The 17718-nt window shown below is 41.1% G+C and overlaps 1 protein-coding gene across 10 annotated transcripts in view; it reads right to left on the bottom strand.

The window, feature by feature from the left end:
* The window catches only part of KDM4C (lysine demethylase 4C), a 335140-nt gene that overhangs the window by 230711 nt on the left and 86711 nt on the right, over positions 1-17718 (bottom strand). For all 10 annotated transcript variants that reach the window (XR_004971309.1, XM_036331125.1, XM_036331127.1 and 7 more), the window contains 2 exons: positions 15052-15155; positions 8287-8424 (listed from right to left, as the gene is read on the bottom strand). Coding sequence is in view for 9 of the 10 variants with exons in the window: in XM_036331125.1 (XP_036187018.1) it covers positions 8287-8424; positions 15052-15155 (242 nt within the window). In the remaining variant the exon portion in view is untranslated. The remainder of the gene's footprint in view (positions 1-8286; positions 8425-15051; positions 15156-17718) is intronic.

The raw sequence follows: 17718 nt of genomic DNA, 5'->3' as shown, positions 1-17718 counted from the left end.
TTGCAAGAGTGATGTCCGTCAGTCGGACATCCCTCGATGGGTCCCGGATTGGAGATGGTACAGCCAAGCTGAGGGACAGCCCCCGCCCCGTGCATGAATTTCGTGCACTGGGCCTCTAGTGTCAAATAATTAAGTAAGCAAAAAATTCTGCACTGAGGCTTCAAATTGGGCATGTGCACATGTTGCTACTGTTCCATCAGCAGAGAACAAAAAGGGAACCAGTGACCTTGGCCAGCATGCCTTACCTGAGAAGTACTATTTCACACTTAGCTCTTCCATGGAGAATGAAAAACTACTGTGTAGCTGGGCCAGGGGTTCAGAGCCTACTTAAGGGAGTTTCCCAAGTCTCCGTTAACTAGCTTTTTCTTTAAATATATATCTCTTGAGAGAAATAATTGTTAAGAGCTAACAATTAGCAATTAGATCATAAAGTTTTCAAGTGAATTAAAATGCTAGCAAAAGGAACCATGGCCAGCAACAGGGGTGTCTTCACACAAATGCAGCCCCAGTGGCCACAAACTGCTCTTTACTACTGCCTTGCTGCCTCCTAAGCCACATCTGTACATTTTCAACCATGGCTTTGAATCAAATTAGAAACAGGACCCCTACTTTTTTCTAATATATTTTTATTAATTTCAGAGAGGGAGAAAGAGAGATAGAAACATCAATGATGAGAGATAACCACTGATTGGCTGCACACCCCCTTCTGGGGATACAGCCTGTCAATTGGGCATGTGCCCCTGACTGGGAATCAAATCATGACCTCCTGGTTCATAGGTCGACCACTGACCCACATCAGCCAGGCTAGGATCACTATTTAAAAATTATAGCCTCAGCAAGAAACCAGGGATTCTGGCTGTTATATAAACTCTGGGTGCCCAGAGCCCAAAAGGTTCTCCCATCAGTCCCTCCAGGGCTGGCCAACCTGCTTCCCTCAAACATCACCAGGTGTTCTTTCCACTACCCCACAGAATTCTGGATTACCACTGGCCAGAACACACTCTCCAAATTTCTCCCCTCCTCTCCAAATCTAGGACAGAGCCTTTCATGTAAATTTTTACTATGTGTTTACTATTATAAATACTAGAAAAGGCAGAAAAAATAGTAAAAAAGAACTTATAGCTTCAAAACTGCTGCAATAAAATTTGGTCCCTGGTAATCATAAAAACATACAGGGTAGGGCAAAAGTAAGTTTATGCTTCTGAATACGCAAAGCATGGAGTTTATTCTTAGATTATTATTTATTGAGCATATTCTTATATTATTAGGTATTATTTTCCATATGAAAAACTGTAACTCTACTTTTGCCCCACCCTGTATGTCAAGGTAGGAGCATCCTCAACTTTGTTTTGATTCTATACACACACACACACACACACACACACACACACATCTTTTTGTCCAGACTGAAGCTTCAGAATCCCCCTCACTCCTCAAAATGACGGATGGAGTAGAGAACCTTTGTGGGGGGTTTTCTCACTTAATCAAGGAGCAAGGTCAAAGCCTGAGAGGTAATGATGGTTGCTTTAGGGGCTGAAAAAGCATTCATATGTAGGTTTGACGACAGGGCAATAGCTGACAAAATAAGTGTCCATTGGCTTTAACAAACCAAATGGAAACAAATGCCAGAAAGAACATGGGGCCACCTGGTGTCAACTTCAACTTACCTAGGACAGGATAATTTTGAATCTTCAGGAATCTTGAAAGTGATCCCACAAATTACATACTATTTAATCCAACTCATCCAGGAAGATGATTTCAGGAAATACAGGGCACTGGGACCCAACCATCTGCCTCCAAACCCAGCCTCACCATCCTCATTTTGTGCATTACCCCAATTCCCCAAGTTCGAGATGGGGACTAGTAGAGCAAAGAAGGCATCCATCCAATTGTCTCTGAATCAGCACCATCAGTTACATGTATGAAGTGCCCTGGACAAGGCCTGGCACGTCGTGAACAACCAATGGCAAGTACTATTACTCTCAAACTATATGAAGGTAAAATGGCTTAAAGACAAATTAATCTTTTTCAAGGGCATGTAAGTTACTAAAAAAGCCAATTTACTTTCTTAAGGTAATAACATAAATGAAAGCCTCAAAAACATATTACCACGATTTCAGGTTAGCAACTAAATGTCAGTGTCACAAACCATATACCCACTTACATTTAAATCCTATAATCCAGCCAAATTTAAGTTAGCAATAAATGAAATCCGGCTCCCTTGCTCTGAGCCCCCTGATATCTCTCCTGCAGACACAATATATGCCAATCAATGATCGTTCTAGTCTACTACAGGAAGTCTCTGATTTTCTGAATACCACAATTCTACACTTAATCGGAGCAAAATAGGGACAAATGTGAATATTTTCTATCTAAATACTAACTCCCTAGCTGGAGTACAGCTCCTAAGAACATGAATTCTTATGCTACCTTTTTTCTACATAATATCGTCTATTCTTCCTTTGAAGCTCTGTAGAAAGGACAACAAAGAGCACTGGATAGCACTGTTGTACAGTACCACCAGGGCCCAGGAAACAGAAACAAAGTAGAGGTAAAAAGAGAAAATGAAGAATATAAAATCTCCATGGCTCACAAAGTTTATATTATACATGTATTATCACACACTTAAATTAGAATGCCAAGAACTGGTAAATGAGCAATGTGCAAAATAGTCTATATTTTCTTTCCTTCACAAGCCACAAGAATAAAGAAATACCACTCTACTAGTGTTTTGTGATGTAAAGCATATTAAAGTATAACCTAGTGACTCACCATTAAAATGATTCCTGATGGTTTTAATAAATACTGCCCAAGATTAAAGGTTTTTTGGGAAGGATGCTACCTGATTTTTAAAAAAAAGAAGCAAATTTAATTTTACAGAAGGATTGAAATACAAAATAGAATGAGCCCATATCATGGTTTTTGTAAGCGAGACAATCTAATAGTTGAAATCCCTTCCAGATGAAAGGGAAATCAATTTCAAAATTCTATCATCTCTTTTTAAACTTGTTGAAATGTTTGAGGACTCGAATATCAGAATGCTTTAAAATTAGATTGTGAGGTAACGCTCCTGGAGTGTAATTTTTCAACTTTTTGGCATATAATATTAATAGAGTATCACTTAAGGTAAAATTAATGCAAAATAAGAGAGAGAGCATGTTGGAGTCACCAACTATTACCTCTCCTTCCAAGAAGATAGCATTACTTATCATGCTGTAGATAAGTCTCTCACACGGCACACACTGTCATAAATACACTAACTTCTGATAGTGTAGGCTAGACATGACTGTCCCCAAGACAATGATTCTTTTTTACTCAAGAAAATCGTACAGTAAATAACTTTTCTTCCCTTTGAGACAAGCACAGCGCTTGAGGCTGCTGCAACACAACAACAAAATATCTTCACAAATGTCTCCAAACAGTCAAGCTGAAAATCTAAGCCAAAGTTTCATTTAACAGCCTGTCAGTTTTTTGATGTGAAGCTAATGAATGCAGTGGCAAACAAATCCATCAAACCTAACATCAAAACAACTGCACTTCATCCCACCAAACGGAACAATGAAATACAACCCGCAGGCCAGCTCTTTGATCCAACCCAGGCAGGAAGCAGCCCTGTGTGCCACCACATAATCATGGACTCCATCTCAGCACAGAAGGAAATACTACTCCACACAAACGGAAAACATTCACCTCGACTATGCACCAATACCTCATTTCAATTGTTAAGCTATGTTACATATTTTTAAATCTCTACTAGAAAAAAAAAATATATATATAGCACTTCACTCTAGATTACTATTAAAATGCCTAAAATAAGTAACAGGATAGCATGTTCCACTCAGAACACAACTTTACAAATGGAGGTTTGTAAAAGCCCTCTACTCTTTTTTTTTTTTTTAAACATTTTATTGATTTTTTACAGAGAGGAAGGGAGAGGGTTAGAGAATTAGAAACATCAATGAGCAAGAAACATCGATCAGCTGCCTCCTGCACACTCCCTCCTGGGAATGTGCCTGCAACCCAGGTACATGCCCTTGACCGGAATCGAACCTGGGACCCTTGAATCCACAGGCTGACGCTCTATCCACTGACCCAAACCGGTCAGGGCAACCCTCTACTCTTTATGAAGTCTCCTTGAGACAAAGACTACACATCTTTCTCCTTCGTACACATGCATGCGGCACAGTTTCTGGGCAGAGGAGGAACTCGCTGAGGACTCTCCAAGCCCAGCTCGGCCTGAGCCAGCAGGCAAATGGGCATGTGGCGATCCTGAACATCCCCCTCAAAGTTTTCAGTGAAAATCTTACCTCTGATTAACAAAATGGGGGAAATTACATAGCTGCCTTGTTAAGTAAGTGTGTCCCCTTAAGACAGAACTTCTGATCTGCAGTATCATGCAGGATTTGCTATGTTCTGTGATATCATGCAGGATTTGCTATGCTATATTTTGTAGGTCAAGGAGAGTGCTGAATGATCCTCACGTAGGAGAGGAAGAGGAGCAAGAGGAAGAATAAGAGCCTGGGGCATTAGCAGAGATTTTCAGAAACAGGGATAGTCAAATTAAGTTGGTTTCAAGGCTATGAGGTCAATGTCTCCTCATGCCCACCTCTGCCCGTTTTCTGAGAGTCTTCTCCACAACCACGGCATAAAACAAGCCTTCTGTGGGTAGATATGAATACACCAAAAGGCAGTGAAATAGTCACATAATTATTGTTTTTGTTGTTGTTGCTGTTATCTAGTTGAGAATAGAAAACATCCAGGAATTTGCTGAAATTTGGAAAACAGCTATTTGGGCTTAGCACAAATAACGGAATGGGAGTTCCAGTCAATGTTAGCCATTTCTTGAACAAATATCACATACCAATAGGTCAGTAATAGAGTCAAAAGAAACCCACAGAAATCCCCACCCCCCCATCCTACTCCAGAGAAGCCAACAACAAAGGAAGCGGTCCTTGATCCCTTGCCAGCGCCACCTCTACTCTCACTTTGCTCTCATCCTCCAAGTGATAAATTCACAGAAACATGCATGGCGCCCACACACAGCAGACAAGCACTCTCAGAATAAATAGAGCTTCCTTCAATAGCAGCCACCTGAATGTGCTGAAAAGGTCCTATTAACCCAAGTCTGCAGGCCCTTGAACAGAGACCATCAATATATCAGTGAACCTGGGGATTATCTTTTCAAAACCTAGTAGATTTTTTAAATAAAAATTAGTCTTCTGTAGCAGTTCTTTTCCAAGTCATGAAATCAGAGATGCTGGTTTGTAATATATTAAATATAATAAGTGGAGACCCCACATTAATTAATTTTTGCTGCACCACAGATACTATATGAGATGCTTTTATATACTCAAATCAAATACGCGACAGGGGAAGCAGATGTCATCCCCCAGTGCTTAAACCATGAAAAAGTATGCCATTGCTTTTCAAATTATCCCTCCCAAATGCACAATTCACCATCACTTATGACAAATAACTGTTTTTTTAATAGTTATCATTTAGGATAAATTGAAGAAGGCAAAGAATTAAGACAAATTTGGTCATCTTCAAAGCTAACTGCCCTTTAAGCGCAATCCATAATTCCCCAGCAAACACAAAAACTAATACCAAGTCACTAATTTTCAAAGATTAAAAACTACATGTGTGTCTACACACACATGCTTGCACACATGCACACGCACACACATGCACACAGTAATTTCATAAGGCTGCCTAAAGAAACAGACCTGGAAATCAATAAAAATATATATCAAATAAATTATATAAAAGACACCAAAATCTGCACAAAACACTCCATCACAGCACACTTTAATGGAAGAGAACTTATTAACTGAGAATAGTCAAGAAAACATTATCATTGAGGAATATAATTTAAGAATGTATAAGGGTGTTTCAGTGAGAATTTTAAAATTGTATCTCTTACAAGTTTAGTTTCCTGTTTTTAAGCAAAATAACTAAAATTATTTACATGATTCAAAGTAGGTTCTTATTATATCACCATGTCAGGTATTCATTGGAACTCTCTGTGGTAAGCAGAATGCCTAGATCCCCATGTCCGAAATGCTGAAATCTGTAGCTATCATTTTACATGACGAAAGGGACTTTGTAGATTGCTTGCTCTGAAATGTAGAGAACCACAGGCAAGATGCTGAAAGAGGCCTCTAGCAGCAAAGACCCAGCTGACAGACAAGAAGGAAAAGGGAACTCAGTCCCACACTGCAGGAGCTGATTCCGCCAACAACCTGACAACAAGGAAGTGGGTTCCTCACCAGCCTCCAGTAAGGAACACAGGCCCACAAGCACCTTAACTTTCCGCTTGGTGACCTCTAACCTACAGAACGATGAGACAGCACATGGGCATTGTTTTAAATCACTAATTTTATGGTAATTTGCTACAGCAGCAATAGAAAAAGACTATGTTCTCAGAGTAGCAGCACCTCACCAAAAATAAGGGACAAGTTGAGACAACACCTAAAAACATATACAATTACAACAGTTTTAAATTAACTGCCCAAAATGCATTATAACCATTGAATATTGCATACCTAGTAAAATACCCAGAACCAAGATAGTCATATGTTTGACTAAACTGAAAGCTATAAATCAACACAGCGTGGGTGCATATAAACATACCTGAGGTTTTTTTCCCTCACAACAAATCTATGGGGTAGAGAGGTATTTGTACTTTACATAGGAAGAAACAAAAAGAATAAATTACTTTCCTGATGTTACATGGGTAGGTAGAAGAAGAAAAGTTGGGCCTCAGATCCCTGTCTCCTCCACCACAGTCTACTGCTTCTTAACCCCACAATTCTAGGTTCCAAAAGCTGAGATTTCAGAAAGGATCCCTATTGACCTCTCTGACTTGGTCACACTCCACTCCACATCCTCACGAAAATGTGGACACATTTCAGCCTTGGGGAGAAGCTATTTTGGTTAATACCTTCAACTAGATCTGAAACATAGTAAACAAATACCAACTAATTTTTTCTGGCAACTCTGAACAGCTGTGATAGCTGACTTACTACCACAATGATTAAAGATGCAAACTATAAAATAGCAAGCCTTGTTTTAACCTCGAGGCTATGACACTGTTTCAATGCAGATACTAGCATTACATTTATGCAAAACAAGACTGCAGTAGCTAGCCATGGTACATACGCACTGAGTTTTCTATTTTTTATTAGGTTTACTGTAATAGGCAGGATGGGTAATGGGAAGAAATAGTTCAGTTCTGTTCCTTTCTAAATTACCCCTCATAAATAGAAATTACTCAGAACAGAAAAAGTCTTCTAATAGCAGGAGCTTTCTTTTATGTCATGAATTCATTCAAATGCTTCCTGAGCTGCCAAAGGGCTATACTTTATTTAAATATATTATGCAATTTCTAAATACACATATAAATTAAACCTGGAGTCATCTGTCCTGCATATATTTGCATCCAAGTTTTATCAATGTACAATGAATAATACTCACTTGTGCCATGCAGTGGCCATGGTAAGGACATGTAAGCTGTGTGTATCATTTTCCATTAAATCTATGTTGATTTTACATACTCTATAAAACACAATTTCATTAACAAGCTGCCCTCTGCCAGCCTGCACCTTTGCTTTAAAAGCCACAGGAAAGACAGCAACCTAATAGAAGCCACCATCACTTTGAAGGTGTCCTCTATTTAATGCCACTGAGGGAAATTAATTAAATTCTATAGAAGTTGTTGCTTATGAATGAAAATATACAGTATGTAAAACTAAACTAAATATGCTGGGCGGAAGATGCAAAATTTTATTCCAAATTTAACATGAAGATATATTTCTTATTCTACATTATTACTTTTAAGAATTCATTTCGGCACTAAGGTAAGTTTTAATCATTCCTTCTTATCATTCTTCCTCAACTTGTTACAATTTTACCAGACACTTTTCTTCTGTGAATAGTTGTTTTTTAAGCCATGGACTAAACTTTAGCATGGCGTTCAGTCATAGAGCCACACAGGGAGCCACTGGAAAAATCTCACAAAAAAACAATTGGTGGCCTTAAGAGAGAAGCAAACATCAGTTGCATAAAATTACCTCTCAAGGTAAATTATTTCACATTAATTTCAAAAGAGACAAATATAGCTACAAATGGTAATACAGCCTGTGTAAAATAAATATATTTAGTCTGAAATAAATTATCATGGTGAGAGGTCAAACACAACTGCTACAAACAAGTGATCTTAGCTTTCTCGCTACACTAACCAGAATACACATTTAATTTATGCTTTATTTCTGAGGCATAACTTACCAATTTAGCGACTTTCCCATAGTCAATCCATCTGACAGTAGCAAAATTTGTAGATTCTGCACAGTTGAAACCATGATTAAAACCAGCATGGTAGCCATATGGGAACGTGATCATAAATTCTCCAGCCTCCTGGGTGATCTGCAGGGTAGAAAACATATAATATTTTCCAATTATAAGACTTCCCAAATTGTGAATACTAGTAAAATATATTTCCTAGAAAAAATACAGGAAAAAATGCCATGAAATCAGAGCTGTGTACCAGTATTTAAAAAGTCCCTGCAAACCCTTTACTTAATTCTTTAGTAGTTCTTCAGAAAACTTTCCAAAGACTTTTCTAAACTGGGTTTAGTTCAATCATTCAATCCATAATCAAAGATATCTATTTTATATGAAAACATCTGTTATTCTAATAAATTTGTTCATATAATCAAGCAGTGTGTATATTTTATTATTTATACATATGTATATATAGAGGCCTGGCGCATGAAATTCCTAGGCCTAGCCTGTGATCAGGGCCATCTTCCCTGGCTGCCTGCAGCCAGCCCCGCCACCAACTGCCACCCACCCTATTCCCCATTTGCCATCGGGAGATCGGAGCCTGCAGGCTAGGGGGAGGAACTGAGAGGTAAGCCTTTCTGCACACTCACCGGCCCCACCCCTACCCCCCCGCCACTGGTTGCCTTCTGTGTGTGGGGAGACTGGTGGGGCGGAGGCCTCAGTCTGGACCACCCACATCCCCCACCACCCATCCCCAGTTCCCTGTTCAGAGCCTGCTGGCCAGGGAAAAGGACCAAGAGGTGGTCAGTGCATCTCATAGTGACTGGTCAAGCAGTCGTCCTGGTCGTTCCACTGTTAGGGTCAATTTGCATATTATCTTTTAATTATATAGGATAATTTTTTTTTTTATTTCAGAGAGGAAGGGAGAGATAGAAACATCATGATGAGTGAGAATCATTGATCGGCTGCCTCCTGCACACACCCCAATAGGGATTGAGCCCACAATCCAGGGATATGCCCTTGACCAGAATCAAACCCAGGGCCCTTCAGTCCGCAGGCCAACGCTCTATTCACTGAATCAAACCAGCTAGGGTGTATTTTATTATTTTTTAAATTTTGCATTGTTGGAGTTATATTAGAACATATCATAACTGACATTTTTCAAGTTAGAGCTACAAAAATTTTGATAGTGGATGTTGAGCAGGCTTCATTATAAATTCCTATTGCTAAAGAGTAGGTGGTATTCACCAAATTATCCTATCTAATAAAAGAGAAACATGGTAATTAGCCGTACATCCGCTACCCTTCCCATTGGCTAATCAGGGCGATATGCAAATTAACTGCCAGCCAAGATGGCGGCCGGCAGCTAGGCAGCTTGAAGCAAACATGAGGCTTGCTTGCTTCAGTGACGGAGGACTCCAACGTTCCCCGCCTGCCACTGCCGGCCTCTGAGCTTGCAGTTTGAAACATTATTACAAATATAGAAGCTAAACAAAACCCCAGAAACCTGCTTTCAGTCAGCCGGGATCTCAGAGCTGGAGTTGAAACAGTGTTTCGATTATAGAACCCAAACAAACCAGATACCTGCTTTCAGCAGCTGAGGCCTCAGAGTTGGAGACAAGCCTCAGAGCTAAAGCTGGCCCAGAATTAAAAAAAGAAAAGAAAAAAAGGAGCGGTTGGGAGCTTCAGTCACCTGCCAACCTGAAAACAGCCCTCAGCCCCTCACCCAGATTGGCCAGACACCCCAGTGGGGACCCCCCCCTGAAGGGTGTATGACCAGCTGCAAACAGCCATCATCCCCTCACCCAGGCTGGCCAGGCACCCCAGTGGGGACCCCCACCCTGATCCAGGACACCCTTCAGGGCAAACCAGCCAGTCCCCACCCATGCACCAGGCCTCTATCCTATATAGTAAAAGGGTAATATGCCTCCCAGCACCGGGATCAGCGGAGCCGCGAGGCCTCCCGGCACCGGGATCAGCGTGACGGGGGCAGCGCCCAAACCCCCTGATCGCCCTGCGGCTCTGTGTGTGACAGGGGGCGGGACCACAACCTTCCTATCTGCCCTGCTCTGTTCATGACGGGAAGGCGCCCCAACCCCCTGATCAGCCCTGCTCTGTGCCTGATAGGGGGGAGCTCCCCAACCCCCTGATGGGCCCTGCTCTGTGGGTGATAGAGGGCGGCGCCCCAACCACCCCCCCACGGGCCCTGCTGTGTGTGTGACGGGGTAGAGCCATAACCTCCCCATCAGCCCTGCCCTGAGTGTGATAGGGTGCAGCACCCCAACCCCCTGATCCACCCTGCTCTGTGACAGGGGGCTGTGCCCCAACTCCCCTATCGGCCCTACTCTGTGAGTGACAGGGGGGAGCTCCCCAACCCCCTGATGAGCCCTGCTCTGTGTGTGACAGGGGTGGCGCCGCAACCTCCCCATCGACCCTGCCTTGAGTATGACAGGGGACGGTGCCCCAACCCCCCAATCGGCCCTACCCTGAGCGTGACTGAGGGTGGCATCGCAACCTCCCAATCTGCCCTGCTCTGTGCATGACAGGGGGCGGCGCCCCAACTCCCGAATCGGCCCTGCTCTGTACCCGACCAGGGGCTGCACCTAGGGATTGGGCCTGCCCTCTGCCACCTGTGAGCAGGCCTAAGCCAGCAGGTCGTTATCTCCAGAGGGGTCCCAGACTGCGAGAGGGCACAGGCCGGGCTGAGGGACCCCTTCCCCACCCCCCCCAGTGCACAAATTTTTGTGTACCGGGCCTCTAGTTCTTTTATAATACTTAGAGACACATCGACTGGTTGTCTCCTGCTAGCACCCCGGAGCCAGGAATCGAGCCTGCAACCAAGGCACGTGCCCTTGCCCAGAATAGAACCCGCAATCCTTCAGTCCGTGAGCTGAAGCTCTATTCATTGAGTCAAATTGGCCAGGGTCAAAGTTCTTTGTTTTTTTTTAATTGGCCTACTCTAGATTATATTGTCAAGTTTACTGCTCTCTAGTTCACTCAGTCTCCATGGTTCATTTCAGTCCTTAAGGTTGAGAAATGAATATATGGGTATGTACATGTGTGTAAATATACAAGAGACACATTGCATAAATAAAGGTGCTCACACTACAATTGACTTGCCAGTTTAGGAATGCTAAAATGTTGTGTGTGGGAGATGTTCTTTCCCAACAATTCTGAAATTTAGTTCATCATCCCCTACCCCTGATAGCCCAGCAGGTGTCCTATTGCAGTGAGCAGCAACTCAGCTGCCACCTCGCAGGGAGAGAGATAATGGCTTATCAATGTTCAGCATGGCTCCAGTCCCATCATTCTGAGCCACATAAGAACAAAGCCTGATTCTCTCCTTTCCCGATCTCACTGAATCTCATTAATTATAATTGTGCTTGGAAACTAGGCACTTCCTTGTAACTATGTGATAAAAGAAAATTCACCCTGCCCAACTATTTCTAACCCTATAAAGATGCCTCTGTAAAATTTCTAGAAAAATGGCAGTCACAACCAACATATAAGGCCAATTTACTGCCTCTCTGTAATAAACTGATAATAATTTTTAAACGTACAGGGAAAAAAAGAATGAGTCCCTTTCATTATAAGGCTAGGAGCCCAGCCGCGCGATTTGAAATCACAGGGCCCTGCCTTGACACCCAAACCTCTCCACGCAGAGCTCCAGCGCGCCTGGCCCAGCCCCCACACCCTCTGGCCTTCTCTGGCTGCTTCAAGCCCCGCCCTCAGTCCCTCCAGTAGCCTCTGGCTGGTCCCATCTTCTCTGGGCGCTTCCCAGCATCCACCTGTCTCCAGAGCAAGGCGGCGGCTCCGCCCCATCATGGCACCAGAGGAGAGCATGGAAGCCTCCTGCCTGCTGCTCTGTGCTCCTTCCCCTGGCAGGTGGGCCGCGGGGCACTGAGTGTGAGCGGTGGGTGGGAAGGACTGGTGAGGGGGGCGCTATGCGCTGTCACCCCTGCCCTCCTTGGCACGGGATGGTCCCGCCTCCTCTGGGCGCCTCCCTGCTTCCACCCCTCTGGGGAGCAACCCCCAAGTAATATGCTAATGACCTGGTCATTACCCCTTACAGCATATTGACATTAGCATATTAGCTCTTTATTAGTATAGATTAAACAACCACTGTAATTCCATATCATGAAAAAAGTCAATAAGGGTAATACACATAATCTAAAAGTAGACATTAGCTATTTTTTCAATATGCTTTTTCATATATATGTATAAATACATTGAAAGAAGGGGAAAAATATTACTCCAACTGTGAAATGATAGTCTAAGAAAGAGGGCTGAATTGAGGAGGAAGAGTACTTTACTATGTAATATATACTATGCAAAGTCCTTCATATGCAGATCAGCCATTTTCAAGCAGTGTGCCGCAAGAATTTTTAAAACATGCATCACCTGACTATTTAGTCAGGGGCACTGACCTCTTTTCCCTTAGACCCGTGGTCAGCAAACTGGTTCGCGAGCCACATGCGGCTCTTTGGCCCCTTGAGTGTGGCTCTTCCTAAGCCTTAGGAGTACCCTAATTAAGTTAATAACAATGTACCTACCTATATAGTTTAAGTTTAAAAATTTTGGCTCTCAAAAGAAATTTCAATTGTTGTACTGCTGATATTTGGCTCTGTTGACTAATGAGTTTGCCGACCACTGCCTTAGACTATCAAATGAAAAATTGACAAGAGCCAATACAACAATAGCCATCCAGTGTGAATGAATCAAAATTATAGCTTTTTTTTTTTTTTTTTTTTGGTCAGACTGGCAAAAAATAAAACATTTTTTGGTGTGCCACAGAATTTTAATAATTAGTTTATGTGTGCCATAAGATTAAAAAAAAAGGTTGAAAAATGCTGATATAGATGATCTTTTTTCATCCTCATAATGGTCCTATTAAGTAGTACTATTATTATCCCATTTTCTCAATAAAGAAAATGAGGCTCAGAAAAACTATGTAATTTACCCAAGTGACAGAATCAGGAATGAACTTGGAAACTCTGGCCCATGTTACATTATCATCATCAGAGAATAAGTTCCTTGAGGAGCACAGAGTCATGCATCACACCATTCATCAAGGTGAAAAGGGGGAGTGGCAGTATTTCATAGGAAAAACAATTGTCAATCAGCCCTCTTGCCATGGTGTCTCACCATCTGAGAACAATCATCCTGTCACTTCCCGCAGAAGTGAGAAAATGCCCCATCCTCAAAAGACCAGATAAGGGCCTGACACAACTAGTAATGTACCAAGTAGTATGTAGGAAGCCAGAGCCTAGAAAGGGGTGCAGGTTGCCTACCACCTACCCCAGAGATTGGAAAGGACCTACAAGCCCCAAAGCCCTCCATCCTGGGAAAATGAACCAATCCCTCAGTCCTGCTACTTTACATAACCCCTCTCCAAAGAACAGCTCAATCAATTCCTATCACCAGCCCTAAACCCAAGAGAGGTTTATGTGTCTTGGGGGACTCTAGTCCACTCCTCCTCAGTCTTCTAATATTCCAACGTAAATAAAAGTACCCAATCAAGCTTATTCCAACCACCTAAAGGAAACACTAGTGTGTCTGAGACTGAAAAAACCCAGTGCCCAGAGGTGTCTGCAAGAAAGACAATGCCCCAAAGTAACAATGGGCCCCCTGGGACACAGCCTCTGACCTCTATGATGCAACAGTGCTGTACCCCACCACTAGCCCCTCTCCACACCATGGGCGTTCTCACCGTGCACATCTCGGAGCCCTGCTTTTTGTCATGGGCAGAAGTATGTCAGTAAACCAGAGGTGAGAGCATCCTCATCACAGACAAGTATGCGTCATGGTGACTGCCGCAAAGACAGTTTGTGGGAAGTGGGGCCACTTCAAATCACAGAAAGATTCTTGGAATTTGCAAAAATTCTACTTCAAACAAAGCAAAGCAGGGCAGGGGACGGGGGACGGGGGACGGAGGGGATTTTAAGGGCCTGAGATTAAAAAGAAGTAAAGATTTAGTCACAAGTGAAAAGCTTCTAAGGTAGAAAATAGCAAGGATTATGGGAAGAAATTCAAACAAAAAATGAAGACGAGAGTGGAACTATTTTTTAATGTTTCTTCAAGTAGCTAAGGACTTAATCCTCCTCCAACTGAGAGAGAGCTTTTATTTATCTGGTCAAAAGCTATTTTCATGTCATCTTCTTCACATAAAAATGCTCATGTTCTGTAATAATTCTGACCCAAAAACTACCCATGGACACAAAGAAAGAGAGCTCTAGCAGGCACAGAGTCTTACAGAACTTAATCTTTAGCAATACTTCCAAGAAGCAATATCTGATTATTAAATCATCAGGCAATTTTATCCTTAATGAAATCTCAATTGTACTATTTCCAAATGTGTCTAGAAGCAACATACTGGTACCATAATCACTGATTCTAACCAACCAAACTGCTAATAATAACTGCTCTGAATTCTTTTTTTCTTTTTTTTTAAAGAGACAAATTATATTGCTCATATAAAAGACTTCAATGTAAAAGTGCTACATCTTATTTTGTCAAATATGTCACATCTTATTATCAGTAGTTATAAGTAAACTATAATAGCATGAGGTCTCTAGTAAATGTATCCTGAAATAAAAGTAACTTCAAATTACTATTTAGATAATTGTTATAAAACATGAATCTGAATTTTTCTCCCCACATCCTAAAAATCCTACCTGAGGTCAAAGCTATATTATTTATGTTAAATTTGACTCAAATACAAATACTACACACAAAAGTTGAATTTGTTAAAGAATGATATTAATATACCTTATCAAAGGGAATACCATACTTCTTCAACACTGAGGGAGATATCAACGTCATCTTGTGGCGAAGAAATGCATCACACCCTTGAAAACTGCTTGGGAAAAAACCTAAATGGAAATAATATAAGCATTCAGCAATGTATCAATTAAGATAAAATTTCAGATAGTTTTTTTAAGTTTTGTACTTCTTACAAAATGACAGCGTTATGCAAATATAGACCACTCTACAAAAAAAAAACCAAAAAAAACACAAAAAACAGCTCATACTAAAAATTAGTCAGAATTCTTAAAAATTAATACATACATACTTATATCACCAAAGGTTAACCTCACAAAAAGATCTACCAAGAGGTGTTTTCATAACATATAAAATTACTAAGCCTGAAAATTTTTCAATTTGTAACATATTTAAATTCAACCTGCCTAATATCTAATAAACAAAATATTAAGGGAGGTTAGCAAAGGTAAATGTGTTTTAATAGAGGAATCTCTCATTTTAGACTCTTGGAAGTTGATCATTCAAGAAGCACTTGTCCCAATGCACAGCATACAGTAAACACAGAGCAGTTTCCCACCTTTCTTTGTTTCTTTCTGATCAATTTTAAACAGTTTAACTGCTACTAATTTCCTGATCAACTTACTGTCCAGCATCAGTCAAATACTTGGAAACCCACCTCTCCAACCTTATGGGAGTAGAGCTTTGAAGAGGCCTTCACATGAGAAAGCTAAACATGCAGCAACCCTTTTTTCTACAGTGTCTTACAAATCAAACCACAGTTGTTTTTCTCATTGCTGACTTCAACCCTGCAGTTCTGTCTGAGGCAGACTCTCATTAACTCAGTTACGTAGCTAGGAGAAAATGAATATGCTTGGTGCCCTGCTCTTTCCCTTCTTTACTCAGAGGGAAAACTACCTTCTGAGTAGAGTGGGCAAGCAAGAAGGGAAAGAGAAGAGAAACATGGAAAAGACAGAAGAATCACAGAGAAAGAACCCAGAGGAAAACAGAACTCATCAGGAAAACATGTGCAATGTTTACAAGTAAAGTGGTTCATGATCTTAACTCCCTTACCGCCAAAATGAAGATAAAACCACTGAAAATGTTACTTATCTAACTCTGTGGCTCACTATGTGCAAACAGGTAAAAAATGTGACCACTTTGACAAAAGAATGATCAGAACTCATTAACTAATCATGTACCATTTTAATCTCTTAGAATAGTGGGGTTCTACAGGAATATTTTTAATGTAAATAAGCCTTAATTGATGCCACCATTGAGTGTGTGAGGCCACAGATCATCAAAAGGAAACAAATCAAACAGCCAGGAAAGAGCCATTCGGGTATAAGGAACCACCTGCAAAAAGCAGTACAATCTGCTTAAGCATCTGCACCTGGATTTTTAAAAAGAAAAATAGAAATATATAAAAAAAAATACATGCCAACAAAAACATCAGAAATACTGTCATTTTCTACAATGCCAATGGGAATAAAAGGAATGATTTTGTTTCATACGGTCACTTGATGCAGTCCTCTATTTATGGTTAACATTCATAATACATAAATGGAAGATAAAGTATATGGCAAATAAGCAACCTTCGAAAGAATGCAAACCTCAGTGAATGGAGAGAAAGTACCACATGGATGGAATGGTCACATGTACACAACACAATGTCCTGAGGCCTACATCACAGCGTAAAGGACAGCAGGGAGGTCCCCACGTGCTAAACCCATGGAAACACTTTAATAATATGATTTAAATGGATCTATCAAACTTTTCAAATCTGTAGCTTTGTGTAGCTCTAAATGAATTACATTTTAAATTAAAATCAATGCAGAAAGGGGAGTCTATTTAATTTTCCTTTGCTATGGATTTGTAATCAGGACCTGAACAATGTGGTGACTGGTCATAAGTGAATTTAAATTGGAAAATCATTGAAGGAAGGTAATTTGCAGTATATTAAGAACTTCACAATGTTTCAGAATTTATATTTACAACAGGCTATCAGAATTATATTTTATATCACCCTGGAAAAATTCATGAACAGTACAAATTATATACAAAGCATGTATGTCAAAATGAATTTTACCTCAAAACACCTGCAGGAATACATGGATCATACCCACCCTCACTCCACAGTCCATGAAAATTATTTTATTCAACATATACACAAGCCAATACAACCAGAATATTATTAAACATAATGTGATAATATATTTTAAAACTCCAAAGTAGCCCAGCTGAGGTGGCTCTCCTCTCTCTCTTCTTCTCTTCTTCTCTTCTCTTCTCTTCTCTTCTCTTCTCTTCTCTTCTCTTCTCTTCTCTTCTCTTCTCTCTCTTTCTCTCTTTCTCTCTTTCTCTCTCTCATCCTCTGCATCTCCCTCTCCTTCTCCCTCACCACCTCCACCTCTGCCTCTCCCTCTCTCTAGGCATGTCCTTGGGTGAGGATTATTTAAAAAAAAAAAAATCACTGGTTACTGCTCTGGCCAGCTAGGTTGTGGGTTCGATCCTTAGTCAGGGTGGTGTGTATGGTAAGCAAACTGATCAATGTTTCTCACTCACATCGATGTCTCTGTCTCTCTCTTCTCTCCCTCTCATCAATGAAAACATCCTCAGGTGAGGATTTTTTTTTTTAAAAGAAGTCAATGGGCCCTAGCCGGTTTGGCCCAGTGGATA

The sequence above is a fragment of the Myotis myotis genome, unplaced genomic scaffold (assembly GCF_014108235.1).
Source record: "Myotis myotis isolate mMyoMyo1 unplaced genomic scaffold, mMyoMyo1.p scaffold_m19_p_12, whole genome shotgun sequence".
In the NCBI taxonomy this organism is placed as follows: Eukaryota; Metazoa; Chordata; class Mammalia; order Chiroptera; family Vespertilionidae; genus Myotis; species Myotis myotis.
The sequence above is the reverse complement of the archived record's forward strand: the minus strand, read 5'-3'. Positions and strand labels throughout refer to the sequence as shown.